The 21,928-nt window shown below is 44.5% G+C and overlaps 1 protein-coding gene across 3 annotated transcripts in view; it reads right to left on the reverse strand.

Moving 5' to 3' along the window:
- The window catches only part of WBP1L (WW domain binding protein 1 like), an 86,999-nt gene that overhangs the window by 17,786 nt on the left and 47,285 nt on the right, over nucleotides 1–21,928 (reverse strand). For all 3 annotated transcript variants that reach the window (XM_084633833.1, XM_084633834.1, XM_084633835.1), the window contains exon 2: nucleotides 15,201–15,303. In XM_084633833.1, coding sequence (XP_084489959.1) covers nucleotides 15,201–15,303 — 103 coding nt within the window. The remainder of the gene's footprint in view (nucleotides 1–15,200; nucleotides 15,304–21,928) is intronic.

Genomic DNA, 21,928 nt, shown 5'->3' on the forward strand with positions numbered 1-21,928 from the left:
GCTGCTACTCTGAAACCTTCTATCTGTGACTCTTACCAACCTACATTAAACAGCTTAAGATGATTTTGCCTTCTGAAACTGGCTATAAATGGTGAGAAAATAAGTGACAAAATTTCAGAAACATTAATAGTGACAAGTTTTTAATTTAATTTCTCCTTCTCTATTTTAGTCTAGGCTACCTAACGGCAGCAATGGATTGAAACACTCGCAGATACTGGAGCAGCAGAGCTATCAAAGGTACAGAGTAGGAGAGGCAAGCCAGATAAGGAGCTGAAAGAAAGGTAAGGTGTAGCAGAAAACTCTTTAAAGGAAAACAGACACAGTTATGCCGAAGGACAGCTGGGGGCGAAAACGAAAGAGGATAAATCAAAGGGAATGGGAGACTAAAACTCTTGGACATGAATCTCAGTTACAAATCCTCCCTGGAATATGCACGTGTTGCAGCATCGCAAAGGTTTTAGAAACTAACAGTCTCAGCACAAATATCCTGACTGAGGATTTTGTGTGTGTGTGGGGGGGGGGACCAACAACAACCCTCTCTCAAGGTTCCCGGGAATGCATGCAGAGGGTTAGTGAGAACATGGTTCAGAACAGCAATAATATAAATGGTGCTGTCTGCAAACAGAGAACGTTTTTCATTTATAATCCTTCTCCCAGTGGCTGCATATTAAAGATTTGTTTTCTTTCAGAATTGAGGTGATCAGTATCACTGCTCAGGGGTAAAAGCAGCAGAGGCAACTGAGAGGAAACACAGATCTAGATATAATTCTAACTGCCTAGAATTCTTACTTACTGAGCACCTATCTGTATAAAGTTCCATAGAATAAAACTGCCAGTAAAACACTATGGCTGCTCAGGTTTCAGAGTAGCAGCCGTGTTAGTCTGTATTCGCAAAATGAAAAGGAGGACTTGTGGCACCTTAGAGACTAACAAATTTATTTGAGCATAAGCATTCAGTTTTTTCCACTGAATGCATCCGATGAAGCGAGCTGTAGCTCACAAAAGCTTATGCTCAAATAAATTTGTTAGTCTCTAAGCCCTGGTCTACACTAGGACTTTAGGTCGAATTTAGCAGCATTAAATCGATGTAAACCTGCACCCGTCCACACGATGAAGCCCTTTATTTCGACTTAAAGGGCTCTTAAAATAGATTTCCTTACTCCACCCCTGACAAGTGGATTAGCGCTTAAATCGGCCTTGCCGGCTCGAATTTGGGGTACTGTGGACACAATTCGACGGTATTTGCCTCCGGGAGCTATCCCAGAGTGCTCCATTGTGACCGCTCTGGACAGCGCTCTCAACTCAGATGCACTGGCCAGGTAGACAGGAAAAGAACCGCGAACTTTTGAATCTCATTTCCTCTTTGGCCAGCGTGGCAAGCTGCAGGTGACCATGCAGAGCTCATCAGCAGAGGTGACCATGATGGAGTCCCAGAATCGCAAAAGAGCTCCAGCATGGACCGAACGGGAGGTACGGGATCTGATCGCTGTTTGGGGAGAGGAATCTGTGCCATCAGAACTCCATTCCAGTTTTCGAAATGCCAAAACCTTTGTCAAAATCTCCCAGGGCATGAAGGACAGAGGCCTTAACAGGGACCCGAAGCAGTGCCGCGTGAAACTGAAGGAGCTGAGGCAAGCCTACCAGAAAACCAGAGAGGCGAACGGCCGCTCCGGGTCAGAGCCCCAAACATGCCGCTTCTATGATGAGCTGCATGCCATTTTAGGGGGTTCAGCCACCACTACCCCAGCCGTGTTGTTTGACTCCTTCAATGGAGATGGAGGCAATACGGAAGCAGGTTTTGGGGATGAAGAAGATGATGATGATGATGAGGTTGTAGATAGCTCACAGCAAGCAAGCAGAGAAACCGGTTTTCCCGACAGCCAGGAACTGTTTCTCACCCTGGACCTGGAGCCAGTACTCCCCGAACCCACCCAAGGCTGCCTCCTGGACCCAGCAGGCGGAGAAGGGACCTCTGGTGAGTATACCTTTTAAAATACTATACATAGTTTAAAAGCAAGCATGTGAAAGGATTACTTTGCCCTGGCATTCGCGGTTCTCCTGGATGTACTCCCAAAGCCTTTGCAAAAGGTTTCTGGGGAGGGCAGCCTTATTGCGTCCTTCATGGTAGGACACTTTACAACTCCAGGCCAGTAACACGTACTCGGGAATCATTGTAGAACAAAGCATTGCAGTGTATGTTTGCTGGCATTCAAACAACATCCGTTTTTTATCTCTCTGTGTTATCCTCAGGAGAGTGAAATATAATTCATGGTCACCTGGTTGAAATAGGGTGCTTTTCTTCAGGGGACACTCAGAGGAGCCCATTCCTGCTGGGCTGTTTGCCTGTGGCTAAACAGAAATGTTCCCCGCTGTTAGCCTCGGGGAGAGTTGAGGGGGTAGCCACGCGATGGGGGGAGGCAAAATGCGACCTTGTAACGAAAGCACATGTGCTATGTATGTAATGTTAACAGCAAGGTTTACCCTGAAAGAGTGTAGCCACTGTTTTATAAAATGTGTCTTTTTAAATACCTCTGTCCCTTTTTTTTTCTCCACCAGCTGCATGTGTTTCAATGATCACAGGATCTTCTCCTTCCCAGAGGCTAGTGAAGCTTAGAAAGAAAAGAGTAAGTGGCGGGCTGAAGAGAGGGCTAAAGCTCAAATGTGGCAGCTGCGTGATGAGAGGAGGCAGGATTCAATGCTGAGGCTGCTGGAGGACCAAACCAGTATGCTCCAGTGTATGGTTGAGCTGCAGCAAAGGTAGCTGGAGTACAGACTGCCACTGCAGCCCCTCTGTAACCAACCACCCTCCTCCCCAAGTTCCATAGCCTCCACACCCAGACGCCCAAGAACGCGGTGGGGGGGCCTCTGGCCAACCAGCCACTCCACCACAGAGGATTGCCCCAAAAAAAGAAGGCTGTCATTCAATAAATTTTAAAGTTGTAAACTTTTAAAGTGCTGTGCTTCAAGTGCTGTGTGGCATTTTCCTTCCCTCCTCCACCACCCCTCCTGGGCTCATCCCCCTATTTGTGTGATGAATGAATAAAGAATGCATGAATGTGAAGCAACAATGACTTTATTGCCTCTGCAAGCAGTGATTGAAGGGAGGAGGGGAGGGTGGTTAGCTTACAGGGAAGTAGAGTGAACCAAGGGGCGGAGGGTTTCATCAAGGACAAACAAACAGAACTTTCACACCGTAGCCTGGCCAGTCATGAAACTGGTTTTCAAAGCTTCTCTGATGCGTACCGCGCCCTCCTGTGCTCTTCTAACCGCCCTGGTGTCTGGCTGCGCGTAACCAGCAGCCCGGCGATTTGCCTCAACCTCCCACCCTGCCATAAACGTCTCCCCCTTACTCTCACAGATATTGTGGCGTGCACAGCAAGCAGTAATAACAGTGGGAATATTGGTTTTGCTGAGGTCTAAGCGAGTCAGTAAACTGCACCAGCGCGCCTTTAAACGTCCAAATGCACATTCTACCACCATTCTGCACTTGCTCAGCCTATAGTTGAACAGCTCCTGACTACTGTCCAGGCTGCCTGTGTACAGCTTCATGAGCCATGGCATTAAGGGGTAGGCTGGGTCCCCAAGGATAACTATAGGCATTTCAACATCCCCAACGGTTATTTTCTGGTCTGGGAATAAAGTCCCTTCCTGCAGCTTTTGAAACAGACCAGTTCCTGAAGATGCGAGCATCATGTACCTTTCCCGGCCATCCCACATTGATGTTGGTGAAACGTCCCTTGTGATCCACCAGACCTTGCAGCACTATCGAAAAGTACCCCTTGCGGTTTATGTACTCGGCGGCTTGGTGCTCCGGTGCCAAGATAGGGATATGGGTTCCGTCTATGGCCCCACCTCAGTTAGGGAATCCCATTGCAGCAAAGCCATCCACTATGACCTGCACATTTCCCAGGGTCACTACCCTTGATATCAGCAGATCTTTGATTGCGTGGGCTATTTGCATCACAGCAGCCCCAACTGTAGATTTGCCCACTCCAAATTGATTCCCAACTGACCGGTAGCTGTCTGGCGTTGCAAGCTTCCACAGGGCTATCGCCACTCGCTTCTCAACTGTGAGGGCTGCTCTCATCTTGGTATTCATGTGCCTCAGGGTAGGGGAAAGCAAGTCACAAAGTTCCATGAAAGTTTCACATGCGAAAGTTTCACAGCCACTGGGAATCGTCCCAGACCTGCAACACTATGCGGTCCCACCAGTCTGTGCTCGTTTCCCGAGCCCAGAATCGGCGTTCCACAGCATGAACCTGCCCCATTAGCATCATGATGCATGCATTGGCAGGGCCCATGCTTTCAGAGAAATCTGTGTCCATGTCCTGATCACTCACGTGACCGCGCTGACGTCACCTCCTCGCCCGGTATCGCTCTGCCAGGTTCCAGTGCTGCATATGCTGCTGGATAATGCGTGTGGTGTTTAATGTGCTCCTAATTGCCAAAGTGAGCTGAGCGGCCTCCATGCTTGCCTTGGTATGGCGTCCGCACAGAAAAAAGGCGCGGAACGATTGTCTGTCGTTGCTCTGACGGAGGGAGGGGCGACTGACGACGCGGCTTACAGGGTTGGCTTCAGGGAGCTAAAATCAACAAAGGGGGTGTCTTTACATCAAGGAGTATTTCAGGCAGGACGTCACGGAGGGTTCCAATAAGAAATGGTGCACCTAAGTTATTGTTCTTATTGGAACGAGGAGGTTAGCCTGGCCTCTGATTGATACATGGCTAGATTTACCTCGCTGCACCTTCTCTGTGAGTGACTGCAGTGTGACCCAGAGGAATGAGTCCCCTAGACAGGGGAGGAGGCAAATGAGTACAAAACAAGTCTGGTCTATTTCTTGTTTTCATCCACTCCATCTATCTTTTACATCTTTGGCTGGCAGCAGAAGTGCAGAAGGACTGCTAGGCATCCTCATCTCTTGCCTGCCCGGCAGAAGATGGTACGGTATGACTGCTAGCCAGCCTCATCTCTTGCCTGCCCGGCAGAAGATGGTACAGTACGACTGCTAGCAATCCGTATCGCCTGCCTGCTCACCATAAGACGGTTCAATAGGACTGACTGCAGGACTAAAGAGAATGACCTGGTCAAGTCACTCCAAATTTAGTTCCTGCGCCCATGTCTGTCCAGGCGCTCCCAGCCGACGTGGCCAGGAGCACCTCGGACATGACGATGACGGCTACCAGTTGTACTGTACCGTCTGCTGCCACAAGGCAAAGGGTTGCTGCTACTGTGTAGCAATGCCGTACCGCGTCTGCCAGCACCCAGGAGACATAGGGTGACTGTTACCTGAGCGGGCTCCATGCTTGCCGTGGTATGGCGTCTGCAGAGGTAACTCAGGAAAAAAGGCGCGAAACGATTGTCTGCCCTTGCTTTCACGGAAGGAGGGAGGGAACGGGGGCCTGACGATATGTACACAGAACCACCCGTGACAATGTTTAGCCCCATCAGGCATTGGGATCTCAACCCAGAATTCCAATGGGCAGCGGAGACTGCAGGATAGCTATCCACAGTGCAATGCTCCGGAAGTCGACTTTAGCCTCGGTACTGTGGAAGCACTCCGCCAAGTTAATGCACTTAATGCACTTAGAGCATTTTCTGTGGGGACACACACACTCGAATATATAAAACCGATTTCTAAAAAACCGACTTCTATAAATTCAACCTTATTCCGTAGTGTAGACATACCCTAAGGTGCCACAAGTACTCCTTTTCTTATGGCTACTCAGTTAAGCACTCAAAAATGATGAAATGCCAAAATTAAGATTGCACATGCAACCTGACTCGGCTAATTGTGCACATGTGTTATGATTCATTCTTGTTACAATGAGGTTATTCTTCCAACGTACTGTATTTTCCTACTGCCCTAAGTTGTTGTTTTGGTTTGGTTTTTTTAAGCCCTTTAGGGACCCTTTGCCTTGTCAGGCATCAGACTCAGGGCATGTCTACACTTATTGTGGATCGATGTTGCAGCGATCGATCCACTGGGGGTCGATTTAGCCAGTGTAGTGAAGACCCGCTAAATCGACCGCAGATCGCTCTCCCGTCAACTCTGGTACTCCACCAGAATGAGAAGCATAAGGTAAGTCGACAGGAAAGTTTCTCCCATTGACCCAGCGCGGTTTAGACACCGCAATAAGTCAACCTAAGCTCCGTGAGTAACGTAGCTGAAGTTGCATAACTTAGGTCGACTTAACCCCGTGGTGTAGACCTACCCTCAGACTTCAACTCCAGAAGGGATCATTGTGATCAGCTTGTCTGACATCCTGCACATCGCAGACCACAGAACCTCACCCACCCTCTCCTGTAATAGGCCCATAACCTCTGGCTGTGTTACTGATCTCCTCACATCTTGATTTAAAAATTGCAAGTTAGAGAGATTCCATCCTTTCCTCCAGTTCAAACACCAGCAAGTGACCCATGCCCCATGCTGTCCAAGAAGGCAAAAACACCCCAGGGTCTCTGCCAATCTCACGTGGGGGAAAATTCCTTCCGGATCCCAAATGTGTTAGATCCTGAGCATGTGGGTGAGATTCACAAGACAGGCACCTGGGAAAGAATTCTCTGTAGTAACTCAGAACCCTCCCCATCTAGTGTCCCATTTCTGGCGGCTGGAGATATTTGCTAATAGTTACAGATAGGCCACATGCCATCACAGGCAACCACCATAAACTCAAACTCAGTCTTGAAACAAGTTAGGGTTTTTTGTCCCTACTACTACTTTTGGAAGGTTGTTCCAGAGTTTTACTCCTCTGATCGTTAGAAACCTTTGTCTAATTTCAAGCCTAAACTTATTAATGGCCAGTTTATATCCATTTCTTATTCTGCCAACATTGGCTCTTAACTTAAATAATTCCTATCCCTCTGATGTATTTATAGAGAGTAATCATATCTCCCCTCAGCCTTCGTTTGGTTAGGCAAAACAAGCCAAGCTCTTTGAGTCTCCTCTTATAAGGTAGGTTTTCCATTCCTCTCATCATCCTAGTAGCCCTTCCCTGCACCTGTTCCAGTTTGAATTCATCTTTCTTAAACATGGGAGACCAGAATTGCATGCAGTATGCCAGATGAGGTCTCACCAGCCGCCTTGTATAATGGTGCTAATATTTCTCTCTCTCTACTGGCAATACCTTGTCTGATGGACCTAGGATTGAATTACTTTTTTTCCCACAGACGCATAACATTGGTGGCTCATAGTCATCCTGTGATCAATGAGTACACCCAGGTATTTCCTTTCTGTTGTTTCCAATGGTCATGTCCCCAGCTTGCAATAAAAATTCTTGTTTTTAGTCCCTAAATTGATGACCTCAGACTTTGCACTATTAAATTTCATCCCATTTCTATTCCTCCAGTTTTCAATTTTATCCAAATCTTCTTATGTGATATTCCAGTCCTCCCATGTATTGGCAATACCTCCCAACTTTGTGTCCTCCGCAAATATCATTAGCACACTTCCACATTTTGTGCCAAGGTCATTAATGAAAATGTTAAATAAGATTGGTCCCCAGACCAATCTAGTATTTGACTTTATTGACTCAATGACCAATAACTATTGAGGATGGTCGTGTGGTAAAAGCACAATGATAGGTGTCGGGAGACCTGAATTTGATTCCCAAAGCTGCTATACATTTCTTTTACTTTGGACCTGTCACAACTTCTGAGCCTCAATTTCCTCATCTGTAAAATGGCGATAACTACCTCATGTGTATCCTTTTCCTCCTTTCTCCATGCTCAAAGATGACATTTCAGCTTAAACATTCAAAAAATGTCACCTAGAGACAAAGGCCAAGCTCAGAAATTTCCAGCAAATTATAAGCAAATGAAAAGGGGATTAGAATGGATATTGTTAACAACCTATTTACAGTGGTTACTGCACTCTCACTATTTACCACTTGGCTAGCGCCTCCCATCTGGGGATTCCAAAAGCACTTTAAAAACATTAAGGCAATTCAACGCCTCTGCAACGTAGGTGTTCTCTCCATTTCAAATCCTCATCTAAAAGAAAGGAAGGCTCTCTTCAGAGTGACATTCTCCCATTTCATTTTCTCCCTGTGCTTAGCAACAGATAATTCAGACTATATAGCTATATTTTTTTGGCACCAAGGCGTTCAAACTTTGTTTTACTAAGGGATGGGTGGGGAATCTGGACCAAGCTGTTATCTAATTTTAAACACAGCCCGTCCACCTGCTTGACATATCATGTTCTTTATTCCTCCACTCCACCCCTTAACAAAATAATACAATGATTTTGCTTCCTATTCTCCCCCTGTCCCCCCACACATACCATCATCTCCTTTAATTGGTTCATAACACCACATACTTCTCACTCCCATTTATTTCTAGAACTTTTCAGGCCCCTGATTTCTAAACCAAGGCTCCCTCCAAGTCCTGAAAGTGGAAAGAAAACCTGTTTACAGGAACTTCTCCCACTGCCCACAAGATGGGATCATATTACAGGAGGCACCTCCGGCTGGCCAGGACTAAGTTTCTTTCCATTCCAAAAAACATCCTCTCCTGACATCTCTCTCCCAAGGCACTGTGGTAAATAAATCAAGGATTTGTCTCAGCAAGACTGGCAAAGAGGCATGGAATTAGTTTTCAGATGCACAGGGGTGATGGAGGCCTGAACAATGTTCCCTGTAATTTTTTCCATTTATGTGCGGAATGAGTTTTGTTACATGCACATGTGCGCCACCAGTAGAAACAAAAAATCTAGATATAATATATATTTTAAAAAAGTTACCATAGGGATAATTACTCCAGCCAGGACAGGTCAGACATTTTAGAACTCACTACTAAAGAATTAAATTTACGCAGCATGAGAGAAATAAAACTATGAAATGCATAGACCAGTCAAAAACTAAAACAACAGCACTTTGAAAGAATAAAATTACAGAGAATATGGCTATGTCTACACTACAGCTGGGATCGATGCTCTGAGATCGATCCACTGGCGGTCCATTTAGCAGGTCTAGTGAAGACCCACCAAATTGACAGCAGATTGCTCTCCAGTCAACCCCTGTACTCTACCCTTGAGAAGAAGAGTAAGGTAAGTTGATGGGAGATTTTCTCCCATCGACCCCCCGGAGACCCGCGGTAAATCATCCTAAGGTACGCCGACTCCAGCTATGTTATTCACATAGCTGGAGTTGTGTAGCGTAGGTCGACTTACCGTGGTAGTGTAGATATAGCCTTAATGTGCATTATAGGAAGTACAAAGAAGTAACAACATCACAAGTATGTGTTGCGAGGTGAGTGTGTGAGAGACAGAGTGCGTAAGTGTGCATGGGAGAGAAAGACAGCAACAGGAGTGTGTGAGACAGTATGCGTGTGCTGGTTTCTGGAGAAGTCTATAAAGAGACAGCACACGGTCTCTCAAGGCACTCACCTAAAGGCTCAGACCACAGCAGCTCTCCTGCTACTGAGCCCTATTCCCTCTCCCCCGCTCTATGGAGATGGGGTACATGGGGAAGGAGGAGGCAGGGGAAGGGGGACACCCTGACATCAGCACTCCCCCACACTCTGCACAGCAAGCAGGAGGGTCCTGGGAGCCTCCCTGTTACCTTCCCCAGGGAAAAGGGGCCAGGCGCTCCAAGGCAGAGGGCAGGAGTAACGCAGCTGCAGAGCAGTGAGGGGATGGAGCGCCTGAACACACGCCGCTATGAGCGGCACTTGATTCACTCCTGGGCGGCCACGTGACCGCGCAGCTTAGAGGGAACACAGATCCTGAAAAGGTCAATATGAACTGAAACTTCTCTACAGCTATTTCAGTATATGGATTGCACTGGTTAACGTCAAAAGCTTTATCAAAATTTGCAATGAGCATAAAGCAAGCAACCACAGTTTAAAATGGCAATTTAACCATTCATTATTAAAAATTAATATGAGTCCCCATGCTGGCTGTGTGGAGAGCAAAGCTGTTGCCATGCATGAAATGGCTGTTAAGAACTGTGACAAAGTTCCTCCTCTAGCTTGGTGGGTCTTGCGCTTATTAGCAGATTTGCTTGCCTCAGAGATTCACAGCAGCCCTCAGTTTGGCCGTTTTCATGAACCCACAGTCCAGGTCAACTTCTCCTGTGTCTGACCAGGAGTTGGGAAGTTTGGGGGGAACCCGGGCCCACCCTCTACTCCGGGTTCCAGCCCAGGGCCCTGTGGAATGCAGCTGTCTAGAGTGCCTCCTGGAACAGCTGTGCGACAGCTACAACTCCCTGGGCTACTTCCCCCTGGCCTCCTCCCAACACCTTCTTTATCCTCACCATAGGACTCTCCTCCTAGTGTCTGATAATGCTTGTACTCCTCAGTCCTCCAACAGTCCACGTTCTCACTCTCAGCTCCTAGTGCCTCTTGCTCCCAGCTCCTCACACGCACACCACAAACTGAAGTAAGCTCCTTTTTAAACCCAGGTGCCCTGATTAGCCTGCCTTGATTCTAGCAGCTTCTTGATTGGCTGCAGGTGTTCTAATCAGCCTGTCTGTCTTAATTGTTTCCAGAAGGTTCCTGATTGTTCTGGAACCTTCCCTGTTAACTTTACCCAGGGAAAAGGGACCTACTTAGCCTGGGGCTAATATATCTGCCTTCTATTACTCTCCTATAGCCATGTGGCCCAACCCTGTCACAGAACATAAGAATGGCTATACTGGGTCAGACCAAAGGTCCATCTAGCCCAGTATCCTGTCTACCAACAGCGGCCAATACCACGTGCCCCAGACGGAGTGAACCTAACAGGCAATGATCAAGTGATCTCTCTCCTGCCATCCATCTCCACCCCCCGACAAACAGAGGCCAGGGACACCATTCCTTACCCATCCTGGCTAATAGCCATTAATGGACTTAACCTCCATGAATTTATCCAGTTCTCTTTTAAACCCTGTTACAGTCCTAGCCTTCACCACCTCCTCAGGCAAGGAGTTCCACACATTGACTGTGCGCTGAGCGAAGAAGAACTTCCTTTTATTTGTTTTAAACCTGCTACCCATTAATTTCATTTGGTGGCCCCTAGTTCTTATATTATGGGAACAAGTAAATAACTTTTCCTTATTCACTTTCTCCACATCACTCATGATTTTATAGACCTCTATCATATCCCCCCTTAGTCTCCTCTTTTCCAAACTGAAAAGTCCTAGTCTCTTTAATCTCTCCTCATATGGGACCCGTTCCAAAACCCTAATCATTTTAGTTGCCCTTTTCTGAACCTTTTCTAATGCCAGTATATCTTTTTTGAGATGAGGGGACCACATCTGTACGCAGTATTCAAGATGTAGGCGTACCATGGATTTATATAAGGGCAATAAGATATTCTCCGTCTTATTCTCTATCACTTTTTAAAATGATTCCTAACACCCCGTTTGCTTTTTTGACGGCAGCTGCACACTGCATGGACGTCTTCAGAGAACTGTCCATGATGACTCCAAGATATTTCTCCTGATTAGTTGTAGCTAAATTAGCCCCCATGATATTGTATGTATAGTTGGGGTTATTTTTTTCCAATGTGCGTTACTTTACATTTATCCACGTTAAATTTCATTTGCCATTTTGTTGCCCAATCACTTAGTTTTGTGAGTTATTTTTGAAGTTCTTCACAGTCTACTTTGGTCTTAACTATCCTGAGCAGTTTAGTATCATCTGCAAACTTTGCCACCTCACTGTTTACCCCTTTCTCCAGATCATTTATGAATAAGTTGAATAGGATTGGTCCTAGGACTGACCCTTGGGGAACACCACTAGTTACCCCTCTCTATTCTGAAAATTTACCATTTATTCCTACCCTTTGTTCCGTCTTTTAATCAGTTCTCAATCCATGAAAGGATCTTCCCTCTTATCCCATGACAACTTAATTTACGTAAGAGCCTTTGGTGACAGACCTTGTCAAAGGCTTTCTGGAAATCTAAGTACACTATGTCCACTGGATCCCCCTTGTCCACATGTTTGTTGACCCTCTCAAAGAGCTCAGATTAGTAAGACACGATCTCCCTTTATAGAAACCATGTTGACTTTTGAGCAACAATTTATGTTCTTCCATGTGTCTGACAATTTTATTCTTTACTATTGTTTCAACTAATTTGCCCGGTACTGACATGAGACTTACTGGTCTGTAACTGCCAGGATCACCTCTAGAGCCCTTCTTAAATATTGGAGTTACATTAGGAATCTTCCAGTCGTTGGGTACACTAGCTGATTTAAAGGACAGGTTACAAACCATAGTTAATAGTTCTGCAATTTCACATTTGAGTTCTTTCAGAACTCTTGGGTGAATGCCATCTGGTCCCAGGGACTTGTTACTGTAAAGTTTCTCAGTTAATTCCAAAACCTCCTCTTGTGACACTTCAATCTGTGACAATTCCTCAGATCTGTCACTTACAAAAGACGGCTCAGGTTTGGGAATCTCCCTAACATCCTCAGCCATGAAGACTGAAGCAAAGAATTCATTTAGTTTCTCTGCAATGACATTATCATCTTTAAGTTGCTTTCCATATGGGAGAGACAAGCTTTCAAGCTTAGAGCTCAAATGCTTGTCTCTCTCACCAGCACAAATTGGTCCAATAAAAGATGTTACCTCGCCCACCTTGTCGCTCTTAAATCCTGAGACCAACAGGGCTTCAACACCACCACTGCTTTCCATATTGTCATTTAACTGCCCATAACATTTATATAGCACCTCTCATCTTGAAGGATCTCAAAGCGCTTCACAAGATATACTTACCCAGGGTCCTGCTGTTCTGTGATTTCTGTGGCAATGGATGAAGTCTATAGATGCAGAGCTGGGCTCCAGAATCTGAACTTTCATTTAAAAAAAAATTGTTCCCATGGATGCAAAAAACCCTTGAAAAATGTAAACTGAAGTGATATCTGCTTGGGCCTGCAGCCAGCCTGAAGTAACAGCTCTGAGGCAGGAGTTGCCCCATTGAGATAAACTGGGCAAGCCTCAAATCTAAAAATGCCAGTTTGAATCCCTATATTGTTACCTATTCCCCAATGAACACTTTAGCACATATATCCAGTTAATGAGTTTACTCACCTCATAATCTTCAACTGCCTTCCTCATTTTCCCCAGCCAAATGTCCCAAATATTTGGATCCCAGATACCTAATTCTTCAGATTTCCTGACTGCTTTTATGATGCAGTGAGACACTGTCAATGCAAAGAACTGTCACATACTGATGATGTGGGCTCAGTGTAAAATAAACTGAGTTTAATATTAAAAAAATAACAGACACTAATATGCTGATTGCATTGTTTGCTTTCACTTCAGTACAATCTCCATTTTAAAACATAAGCTGTCTTCTGATTTCCATATTTCTTCCAAAGAGCAGCTGTATTCAAGGGCCCTGTTGCAAAATTTAGGTCCAACAAATTTCCAGACAAAGGACGAAGCATCAGGAATTACTGCCGTTGAATCTGGAGAGATTGGAACTCTTCATGTTTGTGTTACTACACTTTACATAAGTATCTCACTGTGGGAAACTGAGACTGCCAGTATCAGAGGGATTAAGAAGTAGGTACAACAGTTACATAAAAGCAACAAGACTACAGGGTGTGGCGATGAATAGTATCAGCACATTAGAGACGGGTGATCAATTCACAACAGTTCCAGAGGGTTTGTGCGCAGGCCCTCCTTTCTACCCAACCCCTTGGTATTCTAGAAATACACAGAATATCACCACCCCATTTCTTGCGTTGTATTAGGTGGAGTGATCATTCTTACTTCCTGTCCTTTGAGCCTCCCTTTTCCCCTACACCTCTGATAAGAATCCTGCTATCTGGTATCAGCTTCTCTCTGTTTGGTGCCCTCCAGCAATGGGCTAGTCTACACTGGGACCTTACATCGGCATAGCTATGTCTCTCGGGTGTATGAAAAATCCACATTCCTGAGAGATGTAGCTATGCTGTCTTAACCCCTGGTGTAGGTGATGACTAGGCCGACAGGAGAATTCTTCTGTTGATCTAGTCACTGCCTCTTGGGGAGGTGGATTACCTATACTGATGGGAGAACCCCTCCTGTTGGCATAGACAGTGTCTACACTGAAGTGTTACAGCGCCATTGTAGTGGTTTAAGTGTAAACACACTCTACATCTGACATCTCCAGTCCTTGTGAGTCAGCAGATGTATTTGCAGCATAAAGGAATTCTTGCCTATATTTTGTCTTCTAATTGATTTGGAGGACATCTCAGCTCCTTAGGTAAAAAACTGAGCTAGCAAGGAGTGTAGACAAGTGTATGTTAATCAGGGCCCCACAGACCTACTCTATATCCATGGAATCTGCCCAGAATCCATTCCTCACCAGAGGAATTGTGCTCCAAATCTGAACTTTTTAAAAAATAAGATGAAATTTCTAGTTCTGATGCTTAAGAAAACCTTATAAATAAGGCTACAATTATGTCAAGGAATCCGTGACTTCCAGAGATTTCCGGGACATTTCTCGCTTCAGTCCCAGGGCGGCTCTCAGCTGCTGCTAGCGGCGCCCCTCTCCCTCCCCGTGCAACTCCCAGCCACTGGGCAGCAGGGGGACCCGAAGCACCCAGCCTCTGCAAGGAGACCCCACACAACTGCTGCAGTGAGGCTCACAAGAGCTCCCAGCCACAGCAGCTGGCAAGGACCCCTGGAGCTGCCCAGCTGTGGTGGGCGTGGGAGAAGAGGACCCTGGAACTGCCCAGCCGTCGCAGGTGCTGGACCTTCCTCCCTCCCCATTTTGTCACAGATATTTTTAGTAAGAGTCAGGGACAGGTCACAGGAGTCTGTGAATTTCTGGTTATTGCCCGGGACCTGTCCCTGACTTTTACTAAAAATATCCGAGACAAAATCTTAGTCTTACTTCTAAACAAAGTGAATCAAATGTAAACCAACCCAGTGTTGTACAGTACTTCTGTTGCAGATAGCCTAAAATAATGAAAGATAAAGCTGTGCTTATCTCTGAAGCCAAACAACTGCCTGAGCCAAATGGAGAAGGTTTTTTTGTTGCAAACTCCAAGTACTCTGTCATGGCTGTTGGTAGGAAGTACCACTGCCATTACACCAGAAGATGCCAGGTCCCTATTACCACAACGCTCTAGCCCAGCCCAAAGCAGGGATCCAGTTGTTGTCTCTGCTGCAGTACACCTGGATGGCAACATATAAAAGGAATTTAAGAAGGAAACCCAGAAGAAGGATCAGAAAGGCTCATGGTCATGCAGATTATGAAAGGAGTCTATAAAAAAAGGAAGGACTTACACCAGAGTTCATAGTAGTAGTTGCAACACTGTGACTGTCCACAACAGTGACCTGTTTCACATATATAACTTTGATTGTTGACACCCAGGCAGGTTTGCTTGTCCTAAAATTAAAAACAGAGACACACAAGTTACTAACATTATATTTTTAAAATATAACTATATAACGCCTTCCACACAAGGCTCTCAAAACATTTTAAACACATGCATTAGATTTCTCAAGACACTAGTGAGGTACATAAGTATTAATGCAAATTTACACAAACAGAGAGAGAGCGAAAGCACTGCCCAAGTCTTCCATAGCTGAGAAGAGAACCCAGGTCTACCAACTGTACATGGTCCAATGCTTTAACGACTAGACGACATTGCCTTTTATTACACACCCTCCCATTCATTTTTAAGGTATCCCATTTTGTGCTCTGGACATTTTGTACATAGGAGAGAGAGATTTTGTTCCACATTTTACTTTGTTGTGTTGCTGAGGCTGTGTGTCAAGCAGAGGAAATGCTTTATAAATAGAGAATGTTGTAATCTGAGTGAGAACTGCTTGAGTTTATTTAAATCCAAGTGGCAATTACAGTATATTCTTGTAAAATTCGGCTCTGAAATTATTCTCTTACCATTAGCAGCCTAGTTTATATAAAATCAGCTTTCCAGTAAAGCTGCTTCCTGGAAGCTTCAGCATTCTAGGAGTGGAGCCAAATCAGCTGTACTTTATCACTTTGCAGTCCTCCCTCGCTGTGGTTCTCAATCTGCGGCCCAGGTAACACATTGTGGGCCGCATATGTGACCCACAATGACAAAAAGGTTGAGAACCACTGGTTTACGTGTTACTACAAATAGGACTACAAGCTTAAGTGATGTGTTTTCAAGTACACACCATAATAGGTGAAGAACATCGGTCATATTCTTGGTATTTACCAAGGCTAACAGGTTCACTAGATACCCTGTGTATTTTTTTATTCCTTCATTTTAGGGTTTGTTTGTTTTTTTAACCAAGTGATATTTCACTTTCATTGAACATACCACTTGGACCAATTATAGTTCATGTCAATGAAACCCCATACGCTATTTTTTTTTTTTTTAAAAAGACGACATTCTATTTTTGGATTCAAGGAACATGTGAGTATCATTATTAAAACATTCCCACCCCTCCCACCAACCTAATCAAGAGTTAGCACACTCCACAAAAGTCACACTTCTGGCTTCAACTCCCCAAGTGCCTACATCGAAGTAGCAGTGTAGTTTCTAAAAGAAAAGCCTCCTACGTCCCCTTACACAGCAGAAAGAGCCCTCCTCCATTTCTTCCATAAGAAGAGTTCCCAGAAGCCTTCCAAACTGTAAAGGGGTTTTTGAGCATGTGCACAGCTTCATGAAAACACAGAACAGTGTGCTACTTTCCCTTACTCTGAACTGGGGAAGAGGCCATGAAAAGATATCAGCAGCCCACCTGCTTAATAGGCAGAAAGAGAGAGGGCTGCCTGTCCTGCTAGCTCTGCAGGGGCAGCAGAACCTTCTGCCAGACAGACCTCCCAAAGAGCTCGGCTGCAAGTGATTGCTTTTTCCACTCACAACCCCGCTGCTAGACTTGCTTTGAAATCAACCTTGTTCAATCATGAAGTATTAATGCAATTAAACAGTGTTAAAAAGTGCCACGTGTTTTACGTTCTTTATTGGAGGGAATTTTTTTTTTTAAATGCTAGATGCAGAAAGCAGATGTCCCACACCTCGATAGGACGAAAAGTATAGAATCATAGAACCATAGAATATCAGGGTTGGAAGGGACCTCAGGAGGTCATCTAGTCCAACCCCCTGCTCAAAGCAGGACCAATCCCCAACTAAATCATCCCAGCTAGGACTTTGTCAAGCCTGACCTTAAAAACTTCTAAGGAAGGAGATTCCACCACCTCCCTAGGTAACGCATTCCAGTGCTTCACCACCCTCCTAGTGAAAAAGTTTTTCCTAATATCCAACCTAAACCTCCCCCACTGCAACTTGAGACCATTACTCCTTGTTCTGTCATCAGCTACCACTGAGAACGGTCTAGATCCATCCTCTTTGGAACCCCCTTTCAGGTAGTTGAAAGCAGCTATCAAATCCCCCCTCATCCTTCTCTTCTACAGACTAAACAATCCCAGTTCCCTCAGCCTCTCCTCATAAGTCATGTGTTCCAGTCCCCTAACCATTTTTGTTGCCCTCCACTGGACGTTTTCCAATTTTTCCACATCCTTCTTGTAGGTCTTTTCCACCTGTAATTTCTAAGATGATAGTCAAATGTTCAAGTCATTCTGCTGAGCTATCATAGAATTTTACATTTCAATGTCTTTAACCACAGCATTTGTTTCCCAAAGTGCAATTATGGTCAAGGAAATAACTAGAAATGGCACATCTCACAATGTCTCTGTGGCTAATGTATCCCAAGTCATATCTGTCCACTTACTAACCATTTTTTCCTCCTATTAGCCACGCAGCAGCAATGCTATTGGAGAACGAACTAGATTCTTTCCTGGCTCATGCATCAACAGAATTGAGACTTAAGGTCTAACTGAAAAAACTGTAATACTGTTGATTATGCACAAGGAAGAAAATGCAGAACTTGATTTTCAGATCAGAAATGTGGGTTTGCAGCTCTGACAAACTCTAAAGCAACATTATTTGTGTCAACCAAACAACTATGAGTTAGAGTCAGAGATAGGCCAGAGCTGGAATCCCGCACTGTCATTTTAAATGTTGCTTTGCACCAGGATATACATTTCAAGGAATTAAACAGCATTTATTCCAATACATATTTTCTTTTGTTCAAAGTATAACATTCAAAGAGCAAAAATTAAGACTTTGCAGCAACCACCTGTAACAAAGATATAAACCTCCCTGGACAGTCTCACTTACTTAAAGCTCAATTTTGTTTTGGGGGATTTCATCATAAGTTGTTCAAACCACATCATCATCTCTCTCTCTGAGTTCCCTCACTGACTCCCCCTTGTCTACAAAAGTCAAATTTAAGACAACTGCTCTTTCCAGCCCAACTCTGCACAATATCATCCTTGCCTACATGTACTTACAGGGGGCACTTGGTGACCCTGAATGTTTTGTCTTATGAAGTATGTTGTAACTACCACCAGGCACTTTGTTAAACTTTGATTTCTCACTGCATCCCACTTTGTCCCTTTACTCCTCAAGTGATGCAAACCTAATTTAGAGCCCCCCCCCCGTCCCCACTCCCCTGTGATATTCAATGTCTTGTAGGCACAGAGGGCTGCATGGAATATCATATTTTCCTCTGTTTATATGCCAGGCTGCCACCCACTTAACTCAATCACACAGCCTGAAAACCCTCTTTTCCCACAAGGCCTGCAAATGTTAAACTTACTTCAATAACATGCCATTTCCATTCCCATCTATATTACATGAAAGATTTAAATTATCACCATCCCAAATCTCCGAACGTGTTCTCGCTGGAACTTTGTGATTTAGGGCAAGCTCTTCTTGGGCAAGGGCTGTATCTTTATTTAACATTTGTAAACACTCTGTTTAGACTATTATTTGGAACACTGAACACATGGTGCTTATATAATAATTAAGGTAGCCTCCAACTGCAGCTCTTTTAAATGAAGATTAATTTTTACAAAATCTCAGCCACTGAATTATTAGTTACCAAGATACCCAAACAATGTGACTTATATTTCAAATGTCTCCTGGGCAAACACAATGTACCTTTATTATTATTATTAATTATTAAAGTGAGGCATGAAAGGAAAAAAAAACAGGTATGGGCAAGACAAAGGACAGGAAGAATATTTTTGTAATAAGAGAACGCACACATGCAAAAAATTATTGTCTCATGGAGGCAAAAATTAAAGGATTAATGCATTGTGCTACAGTGCTTGTGTGTCTAGCAGCTATTTTTAGATGAGTAGCTGTAAAGGTCATTTTAATCAGAGAAAGGACTTTCTGTGCTACTAATAATGGAACCATTAGATAGTTGAAGCTTAAAGCATAAAGGACACCAGCAAATGCCGCTTTATGTTTTGTTCTTGCACTCACTTGCTTGATCATCAGAAATTGGGAGCGGAGGGGAGAGGGAAGTGGGGAAACTTACCTGACCAATTTTTCCCCCTTGTTTTATTAAAGCATTATTCTTTCCCACAGCTGCAATGCAGGGGTCCTATTGGACACGACTGGCTGTGTCTGGCTGTCAAATAGCAGCAATTTGCAAGCATGCTTCTCCCACCTCAACCTTCACTTGGCTAATAGCAACCATTCTTCTCTGCTGCTAACCTCATCACAGTTATCCATTTACGGTCACCTCCAGAATAGATTCCTGCAGTGGAGTCTACACCGGGCTACTCTTGAAGGACATTCAAACTTCGGCTAGAGCAGAAAGTGCCCGTCTGCTTACTTAGCATTTTATGCATGCACCCATTACATCTATTCTGCAAAGACTGATTGGCTTCCAACTAGTTTCCAGGTACAATTCAAGGAGTTGGCTCATAAAGCCCCGTATACTCTGGGTTTAAGGAGTTGGCTCTCCCCATAAAGCCCTGTATACTCTGGGTTTTAGGCTATCCTCCAAGAGCCAGACTTTCTGGGACACATGAGTTGGGCCAGCATTAGCGGGTAGCAAGCAGGGCAAATTCTGAGGGCCCCATGCCACAGGGGGCCCCGCACAGTAGGGCTTAGACTTCAGCCCCGAACTGCAGGGCCAGGGCTCCAGCATCAGCCTGGTGGGGTTGGGGTTTTGGCTTCAGAAACATTGCAGAAATTCACTCCTTAGTTTCTGCCCTGGGCCCCAGCAAGTCTAATGCCATTCTTGCATGTGAGCTGACCGAACGTTGATACGTACCATTTTGGGGGCAGGCGTTTTCAGCAGAGGGCCCTCAAGCCTGGCACTCAGTTCCTACCAGCCAGCATAGCAAGCTGATGGGCATGCTGCAAGGCCCATCTATTGCTCAGGATTTTTCTGAGGTTGAGTTGGCAGAGTCTGAAGATCCTTTCTGTATTATTTTGACACGTTAATCTGGATTATTTTTGCACTACACCTATTGCATTTATAATACACACTATATAAATAAATAAAAGTAAAACTTGGCTATTTTGGTTTGTTTCCCCATAAATGATAAACCCATCGCGGTGTTGACAACTCCACAACTAACAGGGGATGTGCAAAGCTGTTTTTATTTACAACTTGTATAAATAGTGATTTAAAACTTTATAGTACACTACTTTCAAAACTGTATTAATAAAAGGCTAATTAGGATTTCTATAAACACTTCATATTCAGAGTGCTTTACAAACAATCCTTGTAAAACCCATCTGGAGGTGGGCATATGGGGAACTTGAGGCAGCATCGTTAAGCGATTTGTTTAAAACCACAGAGAACACTAATGCATCTGTGCTGGGATGAGGAATCAAATTTCTTACTCCTAGTTCTGCACTCAGACCTCACTGTGTATCCAAGTCAAACTTAGGGAAGGTCAGTTTTGAGGCTAAACTACTTAACGTCTCTAACCTTCACACATATGCTACTTGAACTGTCAGTCACAGGCGAGCAGTAAATGAGATTACATTGTATATAACTATAGAATTAGAGAGACAAGGCGGATGAGGTAATATCTTTTATTGGACCAAATTCACAAGCTTTTGAGCTTATACAGAGCTCTTCTTCAGGTCTGGGAAAGGTACTTGGAGCAGAGCGTCCCAGCTAAATACAAGGTGGAACAGATAAGGAGTTAATACACCGCACAAGAGACCAGTCAAGATGAAGTGGGCAGTAACACATCTACAGTCATAGAACAAAGGAGGGTTATAGTGGGTTACAGATAGTTGTAATGAGCCATTAATCCAGTGTCTTTATTAAGTCCATGCTTTTTGGTGTTTAGCTGAGTTATGAATTTAAGTTCCTAGGCTTGATTTTAGAAGGTGTTGGGCAGGTTTTCTTGGATGATGATGTCCGAGGGATTTTTTTTCTCTCTTTACTACAGAGGCCATATTCATGAGCCACTATTAGTCAGAATTAAGGAAGTAAATCAGAAAGCCTTCAGAAAATGGATAGACACAAACTTTGGATTTTGATTAATTCACAATCAGCTCTTATACGATATATTTTGTAAACCTCCAACAGTAACAAAAGGGAAGAATGGTCGTCTACCAACACACGAAAAGTATCTAAGGGCTCGTCTACATTACCGGCTGGATCGACGGGCAGCGACCGATCCAGCGGTCGATTTATCGCGTCTAGTCTAGACATGATAAATCGACCGCCAAGCACTCTCCTGTCGACTCCGGTACTCCACCAGCGTGAGAGGCGCAGGCAGAGTTGACAGGGAGCGTCAACTGTCGACTCTCTGCAGTGAAGACACCGCGATGAGTAGATCTAAGTACATCAACTTCAGCTACATTATTCACATAGCTGAAGTTGCCTATCTTAGATTGATCCAGCCCACAGTGTAGACCAGACTTAAGAATCATCAATCATAAAAACTCATAAGTAAATCCATCAAATGCAAGTTAATGTCTTGATTTGATTAGGTTTCACATATCAGACTATAACTAGCCTTTGGCTAGTCCTGTCCATCATCAATACCTCATGAGAGAGTACGCACAAGGGAACTGAAATAATCAGTTGTCTACGTTCAAATAATGAGGGCTTATGTGGCTGTGGGTTTAATGAACTAGTTTTTTTACTGCTGAAGATTTTTGCTGAAATGTTGACTTGTGACTCAGGGCACA

The sequence above is a fragment of the Lepidochelys olivacea genome (assembly GCF_965140295.1).
Source record: "Lepidochelys olivacea isolate rLepOli2 genome assembly, chromosome: 7".
Taxonomy (NCBI): domain Eukaryota; kingdom Metazoa; phylum Chordata; order Testudines; family Cheloniidae; genus Lepidochelys; species Lepidochelys olivacea.